Source organism: Mastigoproctus giganteus, chromosome 1 (genome assembly GCF_048544385.1).
Source record: "Mastigoproctus giganteus isolate SK-2022 chromosome 1, ASM4854438v1, whole genome shotgun sequence".
NCBI lineage: Eukaryota > Metazoa > Arthropoda > Arachnida > Uropygi > Thelyphonidae > Mastigoproctus > Mastigoproctus giganteus.
The window spans coordinates 22,439,530-22,464,011 of NC_143575.1; the positions used below are offsets into that span (position 1 = coordinate 22,439,530).

The window sequence follows — 24,482 nt, forward strand, 5'->3', positions numbered from 1 at the left end:
TTGACAAAACTCCATGACCCGCTCTGACAGCCTGTCTGCACTGTCCAGAGAACTTCATTTCTGACTGCACAATTATCCCCAGGTCTTTTTCAATCCACCTCCCTGGGCTTGGTACCACACAGTTGGTGCATTTCTCTTGGATTACTCCTACCCATATGCAGTACTTTGCATTTGTCAATGTTAAACTCCTGTTGTGGCACTTCTCGGCCCATCTGCCTAACTTTTCTAGATCCTGTTGTAGTAGCATACTGTCTTTACTGACATTAACAACCCTGCTAACCTTTGTATCATCTGCAAACTTGGACATTATGCCTGATTTACCTTCATTGATATCATTGATAAATACACAACAACAATGGGCCCAGCACCAAACCCTGGGGGACTCCACTAATAACATTAGTCCACAGAGAGCAGTGTCCATTTATTACCACTCTGCCATCTCCCACTCAATCATCCCTTTATCCATTGTAGTGACTGCCCTTAACGCCATACCTTTGGATTTGCTGTGCAAATCCAATTTGTACAACAGTCTTCCATGTGCAACAGTATCAAAATCTTTCCTCAAATCCAGGTATATTATATCAAAATTATTTTTTGCATCCAGTTCCTTTGTGACCGTATTGTAGTAGCCAACCAAATTGTTCAGACAGGACCTTCCCTTAACAAACCCATGCTGTGTCTGAACTATTACTGAAGTCTTGTCTAGGTGATCCTACAACACTTCTTTAACCAGTGACTCCATTATTTTTCCTGAAACAGAAGTTAAACTAACAGGTCTATAATTATTTGTATCATCCTTTGAACCCTCTTTGTGAATTGGAGATACATTTGCACATCTCCAATCCATTGGGACCTCTCGTGAATCTAAGGATGCTCTCATAATTATGGCAAAGGGTTTGCTTACTTCCCTCGCTGCCTCCTTCAATATAACTGGATTGATTCCATCCACCCCAGGTGTGTCTTTTATGTTTAACTTCAGCAAGTTCTCCTCTACTTTGCTCTCCATTATTACAAAATCATTTAGCTCCCTGTTAGAGTTTAGTAAATTTCTGTCCTCCCCTTCCTTACAGAATTCCTCAAGTGGAATGTAGATGCAAAATACTCATTCAGTTTGTCAGCTATCTTAGCAGGATCATCAACAGTTGAGCCACCAACATCAAGTGTCTGTATCTGCCATAGGCTTTTGTGTCACCTGATAATTTACACTTGTGTTCCAAGAAAGTGCATCACCCCTTAAAATTGTAATTGTCGTCCGAATAATGTAAGTATATGGCAATATTTCTTACATATTGCATCAGATAAGATTGATTCGCGTAGGTGATGACGTATTATTGCATAAGCTGTTACTTTCAGCTATATAAGCACGCTCTGCAAGAGTTGCAGTTATTCCTTGCTTGTGTTGGGATGGCGAGTTATGTGCAGTTGATGCCATGAAGAAAGAGTGCTATCGTTGCTTTACGTGAGGAAGGATGTTCTTCCCATCATATTGCTTATAGAGTGTATTGTAATCAGTTAACAGTGAGTAGATTTTCCAAACTCAAGAATACTGGTTCTGCTGTTAGGAAAAAAGGAACTGGATGCATACGAGCCTCTATGCCAAAACATTACCGCGTTTTGAAGTGCTTATGCCTTAAAAACCATAAAGCTTTTTCATCTGAGCTAAAAAGAGAATAGTAAGAACATACAGGAGTGGTAGCAAGTGCAGTAACAGTCAGAAGACGCCTCTTCAAAAACGGACTTGTAGCCTGTCATCCTAAGAAGAAGCCCCTCCTCGCACAAAAAATGAAAAAGGCCCGATTAATTTGGTATAAGGAGCATGTCAAATGGATCCCCCCGGAGCAGTGGAAATCAGTTATTTTCTCGGCTGAGAAGAAATTCAACCTGCATGACTCTTATGGGAGACAAACAATTCGCCGTAGACATGGCGAAGAATACCATCCAGACTGTATGGTGTTGACAGTGAAATTCCTTACAAGCCAAATGATATGGGGGTGCATTTCGTATCTTGGAGTAGGTCACCTGCAGTTTATAAAAGGTTCCATAAATGCCAATGGATACCTGGCTATATTGGAAGGCAAATTGCTGCCAACCATTAGAGACCATTTCAACCTGCCAAGTAACTGCATCTTTCAGGGCAACTCTGCTCCTTGTCATCGGGCAAAAAGTGTAAGTAGGCACTTCTGTAGTTACTTTAGCTTCATTTCTGCATTAGAGGTTCGACAGTAATGTGTTTACATTTGTTACAGGGGAAAAAATGGTTGGAAGAACGGTCCATTACAGCTGTTAGCTGGCCAGAAAACAGCTCGGATCTGAATCCTATAGAGAACTGTTGGCATCATGTGGAATCTGCAGTTGCCAGAAAGAAACCAAAGACCCTTCGTGAACTTCGGGAAGCCATAATTTGTGTTCAGAACCACAAACTATCAGTTAACTATCATCAGAAATTGATCTTATCAATTTCTGATGATAGTTTCCCGATGACAGCAGTACACCGTCAAGGCATTGACGGTGTACTGCTGTCATCGGGACCAGAGGCGGTTCAACTAAATATTAGTTTGCACCTGGTGAACTTTTCATTTTGTTTTCCATTTAAAATGATAAACTGAAGCAAATTTGAGGGCTGATAACATTTCAGCCATAATTGTCGTGTTTACCAAAACTGTTGTATAAAGGCTGCAAATGCTCATTTTGGAATATTTTGTGAGCACCTGCAAATATTACTTAGCTTTGCCTTAACTATTAATAAATATCTTTTGTTTATCTTTCTATTTGTGATGCTAGTCATGAATATAACATACTATCATAAAAAAAGGTAAGAAATGTGAAATTCCTAGGTGATGCACTTTTTTGAACATCAGTGTACATGTATCCCATGCATTTTTCTTCTCTGCCACGAACCTCATTAGTTCCTTTGACATCCATTTAAGTCTAAATCTTGATCAGTATTTCTTAGTTCATATGAAAAGCATAGTAGCTTCTAACATGCAGCAATGAGATTTAATTTCACGTGTAACAGCCATGCTGAACAGAATTAATATATCAAATTTGCTCTGACATGAAATGACGTTGGAAGTGATATTTTTTGTTATGTTAAAAGAAGGTTGTGGGGGACGGAGTGTCATGAGCAAGGATTTTTGACTGCCACAGAAATTTAATAAGGTTAAGATGCCCGTGATGTGGAAAATAGTTGACCAGTCACTCGCAGGGTTGTTAAAAATGTCAAGAATGGTCAAGGATTTGATTCATTCAGATAGATGATTAAACAGCACAATGAACTTCCCATTATAAATACCATAATGAACTAGCATGTTATATGAACTGGTTTACATTAACTGTGAGAATGTTGGCCGAGGAGTTAAATTTAGATAAATAAGCATTCTGAAATTCTCATTCTGAAAAAATCTTAAAATAAGTTTGAGGATAAATAGAAAGAGTGAAGATTTGCTATTTGTTTTGGTGGTTTGTGGAAAGTTGCAGTTGGAAATGTATTGCACTCTTGAAGAAAATAATAAAAATAGTAGTCAGTGATGAAGCATGTTTTCCTTATGAACTTGTAACAGTGTCAAAGTGTGCAGTTGCACAGTGATTTACCTTTTTACTGTGACAACTCCATCTTTTGGTGTGCTTACTGAAACAAATTTTAGCCAAAAATGGTATTATCCAGCCTCATCTTGTACACTTGGCTCTGAATGATTTTGACTGTTTATAAAAATTGAATCCAACTTCAAAAGACACAAATTTCCATCACGGAAGATATTCAAAAGAACAAGACAATAGCTCCGAAGTCAAATCCAAATGAGTAGTTCCAATGTTTTGAGTAGTGGCAGCATTGCTAGAATAAGTGACTGTAACTCTGTACCATATCATAAGTAAAGGTGATCCTCCATGTTGAAGAAGTAGAAAAGAATTATCCACAAAACATCTATGCATTGTTACCTGTTTATTTTCTTTGTTATTTGGTGTAATAACTAAATCAATAAAAAATTGGTTAAAAATTTTCAAGGGTTAGTGTTGAATTTCCTAATATTACCTGCTTATTGTGCCATTGAAAGAAATTATTAAATCACTCATTACTTTATAGTTGCACCTCATATAAGTTGAAATTTGTGGCAGATAGAAAATTTGCAATCACTTAGGTTTTGCAAATAACATTCCCATTATGAAAATGTTATTTTGTTTTGTATAATGTTATATGGGAAGGATAGAAAAGGTCATAAGTGACTGCTCTATAAATGTTTAAATTTGGTCCAAAATGACCCCATGTACTACTCTCCATGATAGTATAGCAGATTAACCACTTGTCACCACTGTAAATTTGCAAATCATTTAGAGAGGTCTGAATTTGCATCCCTTTGGAGACTGGAGAAATTAAATGTCTTTGTTCTTAGCTGTAGTTAGCCCCCCCTTCCACAACACATGCAGTTTTGCCTGTGAACAACTTGTATAGCATAATATGTGATGAATACCACAGTGAACTAGCATATTATATGAACTGGTGTACATTGGTGCCTTCTAAATCCTTGATTCCACTGATGATCTTCCCATTAATTCCACCTTGTTCCAGTTTATGCAGTAACCTTTTTTGTGGAACTCTATTAAAAGCTTTACTAAAATCTAGTTAACCATGGCAAAGCTGTTTCTTGCTAACTTCTTTGGCCTCATAATAATAACTAACCAGAATGACTAGACAAGACTTTCTTTTTTACAAACCCATGCTTCAACCCTTTAATGTACTGTGCTTAGTGAGGTGGTATTGTGTCATGGTCCTAACCATATTCTCTGGAACCAATCGCAAAAGTCAGATTCACAAGTCTATACTTTCCCATCACCTTTTTAGGTCCATCCTTTATGGATGGGGAAACAGCACTTCTTCAGTACAAGTATCCTGGAGTTTCATATTATGTGACAGTTAAGACTGTACATTTGGCCAACACATTTTAAAATTCTCTGCATTTCAATAAATTTAATGAAACTTCAAAGTTGCAAAACTTATAGTAAGTAGCAAGTTGAATAAACAATTGTACTCCTAAATTTCACAACTTAATTATAAGTGTGAAAACAGCAGTTTTGTGGATATAAATAAATAAAACCAGTTATTGCACAGCCTGTTACTGTTGGCATATATGTTTTGTGTCATACATGTATCATGTGTACTGGCTTACATGCTTTTGTGGTGGGCAAAGTATACAGCAATTAATTTTTTTTTTTCTACATTTGATCGATTTTTTATTATTATTATTTTTTTATTTTGAAGAGAGGGTGTTTCTCTTTATACTCTGCAACAGTCATACTTCAAGAGGCATGTTGACAATGCTAAGTTTCATTGTTATATCATTATATATATATATATATATATATACACACACACTGTGCTGCCACTTTATTAGGTACACCTACCTAGTAGCGTGTTGAGCCTCCTTTAGCCTTCAAAACAGCCTGAATTCGTCTAGGCATGGATTGAACAAGATGCTGAAAACGTTGTGCAGGAATGGAGTACCATGCAGACATGAGTGTGTCACGCAGTTCCTTGAGATTCGACGGAGGTGTAGGCCTGCAGCGAACAGCCCTTTCCAGCTCATCCCAAAGATGTTCAATAGGATTGAGATCTGCAGACTGAGCGGACCACTGCAGAAAAGAAAAGTCACTGTCATGTTCTTGGAACGATAGTGACCTTTCCATAGTGATTCAGGCTTTGTGCACCGACACATTATCCTGCCGGAAGTAACCATCTGACTGAGGATCAACTGTCAAAATGAACAGATGCACTTGGTCAGCAACAATGTTTAGGTACAATGTGGCATTCAGACATGAATCTTTGGGTATCAATGGACCCAACGTGTGCCAAGAAAACATTCCCCACACCATAACACTGTCCCCACCACCTTGCACAGTAGTCGTCAGACATGACAGGTCCATGGATTCATGTTGTTTTTGCCAAATTCTGAGCCTTCCATCAACATGATGCACCAGAAACTTTGACTCGTCAGACTAAGCAACTGTTTTCCAATCCTCGATAGTCCAGTGCTGGTGTTGCTGTGCCCACAGGAGCATGCTCTCTTGTTCTTCATTGATAACAAAGGTACGTGATGTGGCCGTTGGCTGTTGTAGCCCATTCGCGGAAAAGTGCTTCTAGTGGTCCATTGCGATATTTTGTTCTGTGCACCAGGGTTGTATTGTGACGTGATGTGCGACATTGTGGCCCGTCTGTTTGCTTGCACAATTCTAGCCATCCTCCTCTGACCTCTCTCATCAACAAGCAGTTTTCTTCCACAGGAGTGCCGTTGAGAGGATGTTTTCTGTTTGTTGCACCATTCTCGATACACCCTTGAAACTGTGGTGCATGAAAAGTTTAGGAGAATTGCTGTTTCCAAAGATGCTTTGTCCTACACCTACTACCATGCCACATCCGAAGTCCGTCAGATCACTCCTTTTCCCTATTCTTGCTACGGTTTGTACGCTTGAATGATACTAAAAAGGTTGTTCTTCTGCATTTATATCCACAACTGTGGTCATGTTACTTGCAACGTTGTGGGACAAACCATTTGTGTGCACAGCAGGGGTTGTACCTAATAAAGTTGGCAGCACAGTGTGTGTGTATATATATATATATATAAATATAAATTATGAAAAATATATGAATAAAAGAGTAGCATACAAGATGTATCAGAAAAAATATATATGGAGAACACAACAAAAAAGCATGCTGACACTGATTCTGCTGGAATATATATTTAAAAATTTAATAGAGAAAAGAAATAAAACTGTAAAGATATATAGTAAGAAGATGGAAGTGTAGAGACCATGAAAATTAATTAAATTTAGAAAAACAAAAGAACAGGCAACAATCAAGAACAATTTAGAATCGGTTAATAAAGCTACTGATGAGATTAGGTTAAAATAAGACAGTGTGAAATATCACATTTAAGTGAGGAACTATGCACCAAATTCTGTTTAAATCCTAATAGGTAACATAGAAATGTCCAAGGAATTAAATTGATTAACAACACAAAAGGAAAATAATAGTATCGCCAAACATGGCCAAAATGAAATTGCAAAGTTTGCTGGCTACTGAGATGTTGGGACCACCAGATCCATTAGAGTTAAGCTGAGGTCTAAACTGCAAAATATCACATATAAAATAAACAGGGTGGGGGGGAAGAACCCCACTCAGTCATGATATCTCAGCAGCAATTTGAACAGTTTGGGACCCATGATCAATATTTTTTCTTTCTTTCCCCCCCACCCCCCTATTTTATGGGATATTTTATAGTTTTAGATCTCACCTTACTCAAATGGTTCAGGTGATCCTGGTATCTCTGTAGCCGGCAAAATTAGTTATTTTATTTTATTTTAGCTGTGTTGGGCAATACTATTATTTTTCTTTTGTGTTGTTAATCAATTTAATTTCTTTGCCATTTTTGTTTTTTCTTATTAGGATGCCCATAGCATTTTCCCAGTAGTAGCTTTATTATTTAATTTTAAATTGTTCTCGTTATTGCTTGTTCTTTTGGTTTTCGAAATTTAATTAATTTTCACGTTCTCTACACTTATATCCTCTCACTACTTATCTTTACAGTTTTATTTCTTTAGTACTGTTACTTGTTAAACACACACACACTATAATAAACCAATATATAACAGAATATCAGCCACCAGAGTCAAAAACCATAACATTTGTATTATTACTAGGAGACATCCGGTTACAGCCATTGACTAGACTAGGGGGTGTAGATACATATTCTGTTATGCAACAGAGGATAATATTATATACAATTTTACATTATATGTAACACTCGTTACTAAATTATACAATACAAGTAGTACTTATTATCAGAATTATACAATACGTTAATAACTTGTAATCTGCTTAAGACTTAATAAATAAACGAGAAAAATTTTATACTGCTGCGTTTAAAGCATAACATCACTATATTTACATTAGCATGGATATTCACAGCAGAACAGTATACAGAATACAATATAATACAGAGTAAAAGTGTAAAAAGTTCATTTTTACTGTTTTCAGCAGTCTGCTTTTTCTGTGGGAGTAGAGTGGAGTAGGTGAGGCATATCCAGGAGAGTGTTTCCAGATGAGGTCGGGATTCCTGTCAGCTACTGTATGGAGGTTCTTAGTGCTGTTTATTTTTTCTTACATCTGTATGTTTTGCTTGTGCAAAGTTTTTCAGGGTTAATTTTTAGCATATTAAACAGCTTTAGTGTTTGCTGGAAAGAATCTTTCCAGATTATCCAACAGCCTAAATGCTGTTCCTTACCTGCAACTCGTCTTTGTTTTTCTCCGGGTGTTACTAACCAATCTCGGGCTTTCGGTGAATCCAGCCATCCCGTTAAGATCTGAGCCAGTGTCATTATATTCTTTGTAGTGGTCATTTGTCTCCAGGGAGTGACTTCTAAATTGGAGTATAGTATACCTCTTGAGATGGTGAAAGGCTTAGCTGAAATTCTGTTCAGCCATCTCAAGAGCCAGTATTCTATTCCTAGAAAAGCCTTGATAGTGCTTTCCAGAGCTGAAGACCAGATTTGTGACACGTATAGAGGAATAGGGATAACACATCTATTAATATACTGAACCATTAAATTGGGGTTTCTAATACCGGGGAGCTCCTGCCTGGTTGTCCAGAGTGCCGCATGTGTTTTCCTAAGGATGTAAGCATAATTTGATAGCATATACTAATTAAATCAAGTAAAGAAGTGTGCTAAAATAAAAATACCATTTACTGCCTGAAAACATCCATGGGTACTCAATCAGGGACCAACATACATTGATGCTCTAGTATAAGTAATTAGCATTTCTCACTATTTGGTTCTGTGCCCCCATACCAGTAGAACAAAATATCAAAATACAGTAGATACAGACTGGCCTCAATTAATTCGTCCCGCGAACACATTGCACAAAATGGAAACTCGTTAATCGAATATAATAATCAATAGGAAAAATTATAATTGGTCCTTCACCTTCACCTTCAGGAATGTCCATAAAGAATTTTAAAAATACCTTTAAATAACTTTTAACTGTATACCCTGTAAAAGATAATGAAAATAATTATGGAATTAAATGTTTATTGCATAAAACAGCATTTCCCAAACTGCTGAATATTTTAAATTTTCAAGGGAAACAGTGATAATTGACATCTGTTGGACACCGCATGAACTATAGCTTGAGGTAGTTTACAGTTTCAACATTACTTATTAAGTTGTTTGGACATAACTACTTAAACAGAACTGTTAGGTATTTCTTTTTGCCTAGGGGTGCTGTGAAAAAATTACTGACACTAAGGGCACCGTGAACCGAGAAAGTTTGGGAACTTCTTTCATAAAATACACAATGAAGAAACTATTTGATATGAAAATATTTGAACAGAGCCGTTTGAACAGTGTTGGCTTTCTTTTTTTCATCAATCAATTCCCGATAGTCGACAACAATCTTCTCTAGGCCCTGGCGAAATAAATATCGCAGGGGAACCTCAAACAAAAGGTTTGAAGTTCTCTGCAATACGAAAGATTTCATCTAGTTCTTTTACTGTTATCTCCTTTGTGGTAACATTTTCATCTGGCTGCTCATTTAAAGATTAAGAATTTTTAAATGCAAGTCCGCAAGTAACTTTATTAGCGGGAGACAAACAAGTAACATATCTTCTTCCAGTGGTTGATGGAACAGACTGAGGTGGGCAGCGGGCAAACGCTTGTTTATTGCAAGTCTGAAAGTAAGCTTAGCGCACATCAAACATGCGTGGTAAGCTTGACGCATGATTCAAATCTTTTTCAACTGTCACATCACATAAAAAAACAAAATTCATTAACTAGAAATTTGCATCATGTAAAGCCAAAAGTGGTATAATTTTTTTCAAATAGTGGTAACTGAAAAACGTATTAATCGAACTTGCATTACGCAAGGCTTGGCTGTATTATATAAAGTATAAGTTAATTTTATATATAAATTTAATTTAATTTTAATTATAGGTGGGTACAAATTTAGCCATTCACTGGTATAAAGGAACTGTTGGTCTGACAGAAAACAACACAGTTACAATATCGAGTAACAAAGAGAAGTAAGTAATTAGACAACATAAGTGGCATGCATCCTTACTGTACAGTGGCAGGAACAAAATGGCCAAGTTTAGCTTTTGAAGTTGCCACTAAGTGATATTAAAGCTCTCTCTGTTTGAAGTGAAAACATGTACATACAGGAGTTAGTAATACATTACTTACTAGATGTTAATTAATAAAAATGAGAGTTGAAATAAAATAAAATTGAAGAAACCATATACATAGCATAGTAAAACATCACTTTATGGTCATATGCTATGGAATGTAGGAGTTTTTAAAAAGGGAATATGCCATTGGCTGTATGGGTACAAATTCTCATTAACTGTAAGACTTATGTAGTGGCTAATGACACAGCCAACTATACAAGTATATACAAACACCTCCCTGTTGAAATGACAGATACAAAAAGAAAAACAGAAAGATAGAAAAAGACAGGTAGAAAAAGGGGAAATATTTATGGAAAACCCATAAAATTATAACTCTCCTGTCCATATATCATTGCAAATAATGTCAGTTTTATTACATACGTTTTAGATGGAATTTTATGAAATTAGGTGGTACACCATTATGTTTAACTACTAATCTAGCAATTTCTGCATTAATACCACTGTTATCGTTGCAGATTTTAAATATTATTAAGCATTGTGTTGTTATTATATTACTATGAATATTTTTAGACATATTGGATATCCAGTTAGGAAAACTGATAGTTTTAAAGTTAAATGACTCTTTTGTTGTATAAATTGATAGCAACATGATCAGGTTTAATTGAGAATAGTATATCCAAATAAGCTGTTGACATATGATCCTTACTACATTTTATAGATCTGTTGGTATATATTAGCTATAGTTTATTTAAAATTAGGTTTTTTTAAAACAAGCAAGTCAACCACACACACACACACACACACACACACACACACACACACACACACACACACACACACACACACCACTGTTGCCATACGAACGCTACAGTAAGTAACACATTCTATAAAAGATATATAAGCATAATGCTATTAATTCAAATGTGATGCCTAGTTTCTAATCAGTGAGGTGCCATAAAGTACCGAAATAGCTATCTAGGGAGTGGTACTATATTACAGATAAACAGAATTAAACTTCTCTTTTGGAGAAATGTTACTTTTATGGCCTTTGGTATTAGTAGTAGTAGCAGTAGTGACAACTGATGCAAGAAAGCAAGCTTATACAGTATCAGCCAAAAAAAAAAAAAAAATGTGTAGCAGCACTTTCCATTTTACCTGCTCATACCCTCTAACAGTTGATCTAGTTCTTCCTGAATTTAATTGAACTATCCACTTCTACAATGCCGGATGGGAGTTTGTTCTGACAACCAACACCCTCTGGCTGATGGCAAATTTCTGCACATCTAATCTGCAGCCATCCATCCTCAATTTGAATTTAAGCTCCCTCGTGTGTGTGTGTGTGTGTGTGTGTAGTAGTAGTAGTAGTAGTGGCATGTGATGCAAGAAAGCAAGTGTATGAGCTTATGCAGCATCAGCCAAAAAAAAAAAAAATCACACCATTCCCTCCAAATGCCTGTCCAGTTCCTCCTTAAATTTATTCAACCTATGAACTTCCACAACGACAGATGGAAGTTTGTTCCAGCAATTAACCACCCGCTGGCTAAAGGCAAATTTTCACACATCTTATTCTACCTCTGTCCTTTCTTAATTTGAATTTATGCCCCTTAGGTTCGTAATCTGAACAAGTGGAAGGATCCCCTCAGAATTCGGCATGCTCAACCCATTCAAGGCCTTATACACCTCAATCAGATCACCGCGCAGGTGCCTAGTCTGCAGCCATTGCAATTTGCAGAACTTAAGCCCCTCTTGGTAAGAGGATCCGTTCATTCCCCTCACCAATCTTGTTGCCCTTCTCTATACACGCTCAAGTAAATCTACATCCTTCCTAAAATGAGGCCTCCAGACCTGTACGCAGTACTCAAGGTGTGGCCTGACCATTGCCTTATACAGTCACCTATCAACTTCCACAACGACAGATGGAAGTTTGTTCCAGCAATTAACCACCCGCTGGCTAAAGGCAAATTTCTGCACATCTATTCTACCTCTGTCCTAGCAGGGAAAAGGAGGGACAGTCACCTCCTTTTCCCTGCTAGCAAAATTCCTATATGTCATTGATAAAACCCCATGACCTGCCCTGGCAGCCTGTCTGCATTGCTCAGAAAACTTCATATCTGACTGCACAATAACTCCCAGGTCTTTTTCATTTTCTACTACCTTAAGTGTAGTACCACACAGTTGGTACATTTCTCTGCGGTTACTTCTACCCATATGCAGTACTTTGCATTTGTCAAGGTTAAACTTCAGTTGCCACTTCTTAGCCCATCTGCCCAAATTATCTAGATCCTGTTGCAGTAGCACACTGCCATTACTGTCATTAACAACCCTGCCAACCTTTATATCATCTGCAAACTTTGACATTAAGCCTGATATACCTTCATCAATATCATTGATAAATATACAAAAGAACAGTGGACCCAACACCGAACCCTGTAGGACTCCACTAATAACATTAGTCCATGAAGAGCAGCACCCATTGATTACCACCCTCTGTCTTCTCCCACTTAACCATCCTTTTATCCATTGTAGCAACTTACCCTTAATACAATTCTGCTCCAATTTGTACAATAGTCTTCCATGCACAACAGTGTCAAAAGCTTTCCTGAAATCCAAATATCTTCTTCAAGAGGAGTGTTTCCATTTACAGTGGGTTTCCTCAGGCTACAAGTTATTTCTTGTTAGGAATTTTTTCCCGCCATAAAGTGCGGTTCAAGGTGTCTTGGTTGGTTAAGCCTCGGGCTGTCATGCACTCCCGTACTCCATCCATCCATGTCCTCCTAGGTCTTCCTCTTCTCCTTCTTCCAGGAGGTATCCATTCCAGGATAGCCTTTGGATATCTGTTTTCTTGCATCCGTTTTACATGTCCATACCATGTTAGATGCTTTTCTTTGATGGTGTCAATAATAGTCTTTTTCACTTCCATTTTTTCCCTTATGTCTTCATTTCGTTTTCTGTCTCTTCTAGAAGTTCCTGCTGAGTGTCTCCAAAAATCCATTTCTGTGGAGAGCAATTTGTTTTCCGCTCGCCTATTCAATGTCCAGGTTTCCGCTCCGTACAATAGAATACTTTGTACAATCGTTTGAAATATAAGTTTCTTTGTTTTATTTAGGATATTTTTGCTCCACAGAACAGAGTTTAACATGCCGATAGCCTTTCTGCACTTGGGATGATCCATCACTTTGTAAGATTGATCCTAAATATTTGAATTTATCGACTTGTTTGATTTTAAAACCTGCAGTATTTAGAACGTGTCCTGGCCCTGAAGACAACATTTCAGTCTTGCTAAAATTGATTTTTAGACCCCATTGTTTATATTCCTCAAACAATTGATGACATGCATACTTTGCATCTTCTAAGTCTTGTGCTATCACCACCTGATCATCTGCAAAAAGTAAATTGAAAAGCACCATCCCAGGTACTTTTCTTATGTTTAACTTCAACGATTTATCCTCCGCTTTGCTCTCAGTTATTACAAAATCATTAAATCCAAATATATGATATCAAAATTATTTTTTGCGTCCAGTTCCTTTGTAACCACATCATAATATCCTATCAAATTTGTCAAACAAGACTTTCCATTAACAAACCCATGCTGTGTCTGAATTATTGCTGCAGTCTTGTCTAAATGATCCTGCAATGCATCTTTAAACAGTGACTCCATTATTTTACCCGGAACAGAAGTTAAACTAACTGGTCTGTAATTACTCGTGTCACCCTTCGATCCCCCTTTGTGAATTGGGGATACATTTGCACATCTCCAGTCTGTGGGAACCTCCTCTGAGTCCAAGGATGCTCTCATAATTATGGCTAAGAATTTGCTTAGTTGCTTTGCTGCCTCCTTTAATATAACTGGATAGATCCCATCCACCCCAGGTGCTTTTCTTATGTTTAACTTCAACAATTTCTCCTCCACTTTGCTCTCAGTTATTACAAAATCATTAAGTATCCTGCTACAATTTGATAACCTTCTGCCATTTTCAAACCTTAATAATTCCTCATGTGTGAATGTAGATGCAAAATACTCATTCAGTTTGTTTGCTATCTGAGTAGGATCATCAACGGTTGAGCCATCGATGTCAAGTGGACCAATCAGATTCATCCCCTTCCTTTTAGAGTTTATATAAGTAAAGAAACCCTTGCTGTTTTTCTTAGCATCTTTTGCCAAGGATTTCTCGTAATCTGCCTTCGCCTGCCTAACCTCCTTTGTAACCTGATTACAGACTAGCTTATATCTGCCATAGGCTTCTGAGTTGCTTGATAATTTATATTCATCCCATGCATTTTCTTCTCTGTTACGAGTCTCATTAGTTCATTAGATAACCATTTAGGCCTAAACCTTGAACAATATTTCTTAATAGGTATGAAACTTTTAGTAGCATCCACGATTAATTCCTTGAATGCTTCCCACTTAGAATTTACTGTTGGTAACATTGTCAGTTGATCCCACTGTACAGAATTTAAAAACTTTCTGAGACCACTGTACTCACCTTTACAGAAGCAAAAACCCTTTCCTTTACCCCTGATGGTAATTAAATCTTTAAGTAAATCCCACATCAGTACACTGTGATCACTGCCACCTAGTGGTTCCTTTATCTGCAAATTCTTAATACACGAATGATCACTGCTGATAACCAGATCAAGAGTATTACTCTCTCTGATTGCCTCTCTTTGGAATGGAACATGATATTGCCATGGGGGATGTCTTTGTGTGTGTGCGATGTAAGGAAATCAGGTGAAAACTCAGCATTGTTATGGGCCTATATGAGAGCTTGAAGGACAGGGTGGATGCCTTTGAAGGATCGAAACTGAGGGGCCCATCAAGCTCTCAGCTGCCCACATCAACGCCAGTGCTTGCACTTGGTCATTGCGCGACACAACGGCAACCCCCCAAGGCAGAATGCGCTGGTCCCACAGGAACTAGTAGTTGTTGGTGACTCTATTGTCAGGGAAACGGGAAACATACTTTGTAAAAAGGATAGGTGGAACAGCACCAGAATATGTCTGCCAGGGGCAAAGGTTGATGATGTTGTAGAGCGGATATCATCTTTTAAGGGCACAAAAGGTGATATAGGTGTACACGTTGGCACTAATGATATTAATAGTAGGAGACCAGCAGAATTACTTAACAAGTACAGGTCACTGTTGAAAAAAAGCCGGGAATTAGGATTGAATTTGAAAGTGTCTGCAATTCTGCCCAGACACGATAAAAGGGAGTATATGATGAGAGCCTTGTCGATCAATTCGGCCCTGGAAAGATTGTGCAAGGCTCAAGGGATAGAATTTTTTTCAGCCTGGTCTGTACTTGTTAACAGGAGAGACTTCTTCTACAGGGATGGGATACACCTAAATAGAAAGGGTGCAAGAATATTTGCTGATGCTATCGAGGCAGTGTTAGGTGGGTCGGAAAATGATATCTTGGGGGGATACAAGGACTAATAGTTTAACAGTAGCTGCAGGCAAAGGTGAAGGTGATTCTTGCACAAGTTCTATTAGAATAAATGATCTGGAGCGAGAGGTGTTGGGGGTTTCCGGGACAGATGGCAGTCATCGTGAAATAGGTGGGTATATGGGATGTGTTAGGATAACTAGGAATAGGAGCATGTATGCTTGCATGTATACCAATGCTAGAAGTATAGTAAATAAATTTGATGAATTTCAACTGTTGGTCAAGACATCAAAGGCGGATATTGTTGGGATAGCAGAGACGTGGTGTCACATAGATATAAGGAATGCAGAACTGGAATTTGGGGAGTACAATGTGTACAGAAAGGATAGACAGGATAGAAAGGGAAGAGGTGTTATGCTGTTAATTAAGAAAAACATAAAATCAAAAGAAGTGCACCCAGTTGATGTAGATGAACAGTGCACTGTTGAGTCAGTTTGGTGTGACATAAGCACTGCGAAAGCAAAAATAAGAGTAGGAGTATGTTATAGGCCTAATGAGTACAATGAACAATTGTACAGAGAAATAGAGTGAGCTAGTAAATCAAAATTTTTTTATAATGGGGGATTTTAACTTCCCAGATATTGACTGGAACTTGTGGGTTGGTCACTCACACACACTAGTCAGACTTTTGTGGATTTATTGGATGATTGGATGATAGTCTGAGGAAGAGGAGAATTCCATCAGCACTGAGCTTACTCAATCCATTCAAGGCCCTAAACACCTCAGTCAGACCCCTTTGCAGGCAGTCTCCAGATTCTGCAATTTGAAAAACTGAAGCCTTTCCTGATAAGTGCACCCTTTTGTTTCCCCCCTCACCAATCTTGTTTCTCTTCTCTGCATCCATTCCAACAGATCCACATGCTTCCTAAAATGATGCTTCCAAACTTGTATACAGTACTCAAAATGTAGCCTAGCGATTGCCTTATAGAATGGGATAAAATCCTCCTTATCCCTGTATGGCATTGACATAATCCCAAGAGCTGTTCTGGCAGCTTGTCTGCACTGGCAGTTCAGTCCTGTCTGTTTTGGCAGCCTGTTTGCTCAGAAAACTTCATATCTGATTGCATAATTAGCCCCAAGTCTTTTTCATTCTACACTGTCCTGAGTGTGGCACCACACAGCTGGTATGTTAATTTAGAATTATTGCTCTCTATATGAAATAGCTTGCATTTGTCAATTTTAAATTTCAGTTGCCATTTTTCAGTGGATCTACCTTATTTGTCTAGATCTTGTTGCAGTAGCATACTCTGATTACTGTGATTAACTATTCTGTCAACCTTCATGTCATCTGCAAACTTAGACATTAAGCCTGATTTCTTCATCAATATCATTGATAAATATAGGAAACAACTATGGGCTTAGCACTTGAGTACTGGGGAACTCTACTAATAACATTAGCCCAAGAGAAGCAGTGCCTATTGAAAACCACCCCTCTGTCTTTTCCCACTGAATCATCCATAGCAGCAACTTGTCCTCAATGCTACACTGCTGCAATTTACATTCAAGGACAAGGTTGGAATATCATTATTTCTATAATTATTATAGAAATAATTATTATATGTAGACAGGCTAAGAGCATTTGAAGCTCAAACTCAGCTGTCATTTTCACTCCTTTTAGTATGTGTCAAATCATTTTAGTATGTGAGTTAAATCATCTCTAGGTTGTCCCACCTTTGAGGTAGTATTAGTGGCATGTGATACAAGAAAGCATGTGTATGAGCTTATGCAGCATCAGCCAAAAGAAAAAAAAAAAAACCACACCATTCCCTCCAAATGCCTGTCCAGTTCCTCCTTAAATTTATTCAACCTATCAACTTCCACAACGACAGATGGAAGTTTGTTCCGGCAATTAACCACCCGCTGGCTAAAGGCAAATTTCTGCACATCCTATTCTACATCTGTCTTTTCTTAATTTGAATTTACGCTCCCTTAGGTTCGTAATCTGAACAAGTGGAAGGATGCCATCAGAATTCAGCGTGCTCAACCCATTCAAGGCCTTGTACACCTCAATCAGATCACCGCACAGGTGCCTAGTCTCCAGCCATTGCAATTTTCAGAACTTAAGCCTCTCTTGGTAAGAGGATCCCTTCATTCCCCTCACCAATCTTGTTACCCTTCTCTGTACATGCTCAAGTAAATCTACATCCTTCCTAAAATGAGGCCTCCAGACCTGTACTCAGTACTCAAGGCGTGGCCTGACCATTGCCTTATACAGAGGGATAATCACCACCATGGTGATTATCCCTCTGGTACCATGAGTAGCCCACATGCTACACTATAAATAGGTAACACTTCAATAAAAGATGAGCATAATGCTGCATTATTCAAATGTGTGGCGGCTACCCTCTAATCAGTGAGGTGGCAGTAAGTACTGAAATGAGGTGTCACTAAGCACCAGAATTGCTATCTGTGGAGGTAGAGTAGCATCATATTATGGATGAGCAGCATTATATTTTCTTTTAGGGAGGTGTTAGTTATTCAAGGTGTAGCATGTAGTAAACTTGTGATGGCAGCCTTAAAATATGAATGATCATTGCCTGAAAAGTTTGTTTTTAATTCAGTTTGCCTGGCCTATAAAAAGTGGACATATATCTCATAGAAATAGCTAAATATAAATTCAATAATTTTTTTATCCTTCCATTTTAATTTTATGGGGGATAAATTTTTTGTGAGAGAATGCATTTCAAATTATATGAATAGAAGTTGCTGAAAAAATAGTTTTACCCAATGAAATTTTGTTTAACAAAAGTTTTTCAGAATGTCTCTTTCATTAACTGAAAACTACTTCAGTATATGTGGTCTGTATCGTATATGCTTTTTAATTTGTTATTTATTTCTATTTCTAGAAAAGAAAAAATGTTCCTTGCTTTTTAACGGGTCTATCTTGTGGTCTGCCTTGTAAAAAACCTCTTCCTTGTGGTGTGCACACTTGTCAGAACACATGCCATGAAGGACTTTGTTTAAAGGAAGGTACTGTTTGTACTCAGCCTTGTCCTCTACCTCGAGTGGGTTGTGGTCATCCCTGTGGAGCCCCATGTCATACTGGATCATGTCCCAATACACCATGTAGGACTCAGGTATATTTACTTTGGTTACACTGCAGTTTAACAATATTTTTGATAACGTTTGTTTTTTTTATACTGGAGATTCACTTTTTTGTTTGTATACACTACTTTGTTAAAATATTGAATTTCTCTTATATTTAATTTCAAAATTGCCACTTCATTATGTAACACAAAAAATGTTTTGTGTTACATAATGGTCTGCTGTTTGCATAACACAGTAGCAGCGCAAGTCAAACCAGTACCCATTTCATAATTGCCATTAAAGCAGCCTTCCACTAAGCATTATTAGTGTTAATATCTTGAGGCATTCTTACCAGGTGGTCATGGTAACCAAAGTGTAACAAAAACAGTTGTCACCTTACAACTTTATTTTTAATTTCTGGAAAATGTTTTGGGTTTTTAAATTCTGCTTAAATAATGCCAGCGTTTTATCTTTTCTTAATGAATTGCAGTACTTGCTGTATGTACTTTTTTTCAATCTTAATAAAAAATTAAAAATAATAAAACATCCTTTTATTTAAAAAAACAAAAAAAATTTAATTCTGCCAAAAATTGCAAAAAAAAAAAAAAAAATTGATGTGAAATAAAAACATCAGTCTTGTTAGCCTCCTCCATTATTTAGTTTAACAAATTGTTAAGACTGAAATACATTAAGGGCTTTAGCCTCAGGCTGTGAGAGATTTAGACAACGTACAAGTTAGTGCAAATGCATCATTAGTACGCAGCTAAACTCTGAATTAGCAAAAATATGCAAAAGCGGCATCGCTTAAATTATATCTCATATTGTGAATACCTTCACAACGAGTTGCCGTGATGTTGCACTACTTCGAATAAGTAATGCTTCACCAAAGGAGAAGACTGTTGTTACTTATTCTCAGCAGATACCACCACCACCACCCAGATGGCACCGTTTCAGGGCTATTTGGCCCTTCTTTGGTGGGTGGGTAGGTACCCTAGTGATGCAATGATGACAAAACAGTTATGAAGTATAACTCAACAATATGAGAGATGCCTGATGGTGTATAATATAAATTAAGACTGAAATATGTTAAGGGCTTGAGCCTCAGGCTGCGAGAGATTTAGACAACGTACAAGTTAGTGCAAACATTGTCATCATTGCATCACTAGGATACCTACCCACCCACCGAAGAAGGACCAAATAGCCCTGAAACGAGTGCCGTCTAGGTGGTGATATCCGCTGAGAATAAGTAACAACAGTCTTCTCCTTTTGTGAAGCGTTACTTATTCGAAGTAATGCAATATCATGGCAACTCATTGTGAAGGTATTCACAATATGAGATATAACTTAAATGATGCTGCTTTTGCATATTTTTGCTAATTCAGAGTTTAGCTGCATACTAATGTGTTTGCACCAACTTGTACGTTGTCTAAATCTCTCGCAGCCTGAGGCTAAAGCCCTTAATGTATTTCAGTCTTAATTTATATTATACACCCTCAGGCATCTCTCATATTGTGGAGTTATACTTCATTACTGTTTTGTCATCATTGTATCACTAGGGTACCTACCTACCCACCCACCGAAGAAGGGCCAAATAGCCCTGAAATGGTACCGTCTGGGTGGGTATCCGCTGAGAATAAGTAAGAACAGTCTTCTCTTTTGGTGAAGCGTTACTTATTCAAAGTAGTGCAATATCATGGCAATTCGTTGTGAAGGTATTAGCCATGTGAGATATAACTTAAATGATGCTGCATTTGCATATTTTTGCTAATTCAGAGTTTAGCTGCGTACTAATATAATGTATTTGCACTAACTTGTACAAATTGTTAAGTGCATGAAATTTAAGTGCATAAATATTATTAAAAAATGAAACATGTGGTAGAACCCTATTAAGAAGTTTTCCAAGGAAGTGGAGGTTTAGAACTTCTTAGAAGGGAAAATGACCTAAGGGTATGAAATATTAACTACACAAATCAAAATGAAAAGATACACATGCTTAAGTTAAAGATGGTTTTAAGTACTATTTCAGAATTTATAATTTATAAATTATAAATATACAGTTGAACTTGGTTATAACGATCACAGAAATAACGAGATCATGGCTGTAATGAGCAAAAAGCTATAATGATTTTAATTTACGCGTATTCCCATACATTCGCTCACTGTTATAATGTGTGTACTGCACGAATAATACAGTACAAATTTTGGTAACTATGCAAACATTCTTAATTGCTTGGGTAGTCGAAAAAACCTAATTCTTGTATTAGACAGAAATGAAAAGGGCAACTTAGCTTTTATGACCACCCGAATCAGATTAGTGGTCAGTTTATGACCTTGTCCTTTTGGGGACATGGGCTATACAATAGTGCAATTGGTGTTCCGCTTGTTGCATTACTCTATTTACAGATTGTCTTGTATTCACTGAACCATAAATTTATTTTGGGACTTCTAAGAAGTTTGTATGCATTTCAGGACTTATAAGAACTTTGTGTGCAGATTACTTTACTGTTATTTTAAAGTAAAATCAGTTATAAACAAACCCTTCCTTCGGAAGTTTGTCTACTAACAAAAGAAAGTCTCTCAATTTGCAAAAAAAGTTGAAATTATTTGTGAGTTAGAATGTGGTGCAAAAAATGAAGTGTGTAAAAAGTTTTCTTTGCCATTTTCAACAGTATTGACATTGTGGATGCCTCCGTGGGCAGGAGCAACAATGCATAGCGCACGCTTCTTGATTAAACCGGGGTTCGAGCCCGTGACAACCAAATACGGAGGATGCAGAAATGTCAGGGAATGACCACCGCATATCCCCGGAGCAATATGGTGGCCTTAGTTGCTAATGCTCCTAAAAACCAAATAACAAATAACATAACATCGACATTGTGGAAGAATAAACCTGTTTATATATCAGCAGGTCAGCAGTGGAAAAGAACATAACCAAAAAAAAAAATTTCAAAGTGCGGGGTTACAAAAGTAGATGAAGCATTGCTTCGATGGTTCATTATACAAAGACATGCTGGATTTTCAATAGACGCTCCAATCTTGAAGGCCTGAGCTGAAAAATTTGCTAAACAATTTGGATGCAATGATTTTGTATGTAACAGCTGGATCAATTTAAAAACTGAATATAAGCATATTAATACAAATAATATGTAGGTATATACTAATATTAATAATTTCTCTGTAATATTTCTTTTGTTTTGTATCTATCTTTTTATCAAGTTATTGAGAATTAACAAAATAGGAGGTAGATTTCACTCATCACTGATATAGTTGAGTAATTGTTATAACCAAGTTTGACTAATTTATAAAACAATTGCAATATGTCCCTTCAATTATATAAAAATGTTTATATTATTTAATATTTTTTTAAATATTAAAAATAAAGAATTTCTATATTTAAAAAAATCGTATTAAGTGGGAAAACATTATTATAATTATATTATAAACGTATGTTGCTTCCCACAGAGTAGTGGTCATTTGGAGAGAATATTGAGTTTTGTGTTATTGTCTTTAATCTGCAAAAACAATAAATCTTTCAAAAACGTTTAGGGTAAGATGGTAGATGTTTATTGAACTAGTGGGAGAGGGAAAAACAAGTAACCTGAAACTTGAAACAAAGTGTCACTACTTCTTTGGTACTGCACTAATCTTCAAGCAAAAGCCAAATGGTTGCGAAGATGGTGATGGGTTCACCAGGCAGGTTCTTGAATGCAATTTCTGTATGAAAATCATAAAAAAATCACTTTAGAAGCTACGGCAATAAAAGTTTAATTTAAAAGAAGTTAGAAAATTTTTCAGATTTTTAATCATTGATTAACAGTAAATGTGGGAATGTTATTGTTGAGGATCACCTTTTGGGTGACCTTCTACTACTGCTGGGTTAAAGTAAATTGTGGAAATCACCAGAAAATCATGATAACCATGATTAAATATTGCCAAATCAATGGATGTCTACCAGAGGTCTCCCTTTGCAAAGGAAGAACTCTGGTAGACATCAGTTGCTGCAGAATTCGGACCACAGAGCTATCAAGAGGAGTGTATGAGTTTGAATTGCATGCAGCTGTACATGAATTATATGATAACATCAGCATGGGATGTGATTAGCCCATATTTACTCAAACTTCAGTTTCTGAGGTTTGATAGCCAAACAACTTTTCTTTATAGGGACAAAGGAAGATTCTGTGCTTTCAGCTCCTCAACTGGGAGATAGCTGACTGCATAAACTGGTCATTTTATCAGTTGATGGCAGAGCTCCACTGTTTTTGTATAAATGGTAGGGCTATGGCATTATGTTTATTTTATGATGATGAGAAAGCTGATATTAGAAATTCAGTAGAGTACATTTTATCTTTTTTTTACATTGGATTGTTAGCAAAAGAGGAGAAAACATGATAACAGTCACTGTGATGAATTGGATTGTTAGAACATGATAACAGTCACTTTGTTGTTTTGAAAAATTTCAATATTATTTCTGTTATATGAATTTCCACAGGTGTGGGGAGATAATTTTCTGTTTACTTTGAAATAGTAAAATAAATATGAGCTAATTTTAATTTCTTAATTTCAGGTTACAATGAAATGTTCATGTGGTAATCTGTCAGAGCTTGCAACTTGTGCAGATAACAACAAGGCTTTTCAACAAATATCAGCCTCTTTGCTGGCTTCAAAGATGCAAGATATTCAGGCTGGACAATCAGTAAGCCTTAATGATGTATTTGGAAAAAGAAAAAAGTTGAATAAGTAAGTATATTTTAAGTTTTTCAGCTGGCTTGATTTAAAGTAGCTATTTAAAGTAGGTATTAGCTGTTGTATAGAGTTTTAAGATTTAATTTGGCTGTTGTAGGAAGTTTAAAAACTATATTTATTATATTGAAAGTATTTACTCTATATTAGCATTAGCATTAACACATGATGCAAGAAATCAAGCTTATATAGCATCAGCCAAAATAAAAAAAAAAAACCTTATTTCGCACATCCACTCGCTCCAAATGTTTATCTAGTTCTGCCTTGAATCTATTTAAGTTATCAATTTCTACGACAGATGGAAGTTTGTTCCAGCAATCAACCACCTGCTGGCTAAAGGCAAACTTCTGCACATCCATCCTACAACTGTCCTTCCTCAATTTCAATTTATGCCCTCTCAGGCAATTATTCTGAGCAAGAGGAAGAATCCCATCAGCATTGAGCATGCTCAAACCATTCAAAGCTTTATGCACCTCAATCAGATCACCTTGCAGGTGCCTAGTCTCCAGACACTGTAATTTGCAAAACTTAAGTCTTTCTTCGTAAGAGCAACCCTCTGAACGAGTACAGAGAAGGGCAACTAATCTTGTTGCCCTTCTCTGTACTCATTCCAACAGCTGTACATCCTTCTTAAAATGAGGCCTCTAGACTTGTACACAGTACTCAAGGTGTGACCTGACCATTGCCTTATACAAGGGGATAATCACCTCCTTATCCCTGCTAGAAAAATTCCTGTATATCATTGACAAGATACCATGAGCTACTCTTGCAGACTGTCTGCACTGCTTAGAAAACTTCATATCTGCCTGCACAATTACCCCAGGTCCTTTTCACTCTCTACCACTGTCAGTGTAGTACCACACAGTTGATACGTTACTCTGGGGTTACTGCTTCCCATATGCAGTACTTTACATTTGTCAATGTTAAACTTCAGTTGCCACCTATATATTTTTTTTTATGTAAACCCCAAACACGACAGGTATTAGAACCTATAGTACTTAGTACCGTGCTTGAGAAGACGAAAGAAGATATTTGTTGATATTGAACTTATACTTCTGTAGATTGTAATTTTCAGGAAATACGTATGAAGGAAGATTGTT

General features: G+C 37.0%; 1 protein-coding gene across 3 annotated transcripts in view; it reads left to right on the forward strand.

Moving 5' to 3' along the window:
• The window catches only part of LOC150090631 (transcriptional repressor NF-X1-like), a 164,314-nt gene that overhangs the window by 94,550 nt on the left and 45,282 nt on the right, over positions 1 to 24,482 (forward strand). For all 3 annotated transcript variants that reach the window (XM_090371845.1, XM_090371861.1, XM_090371854.1), the window contains exons 9-10: positions 18,462 to 18,692; positions 23,207 to 23,379. In XM_090371845.1, the coding sequence (XP_090227971.1) occupies positions 18,462 to 18,692; positions 23,207 to 23,379 (404 nt within the window). The remainder of the gene's footprint in view (positions 1 to 18,461; positions 18,693 to 23,206; positions 23,380 to 24,482) is intronic.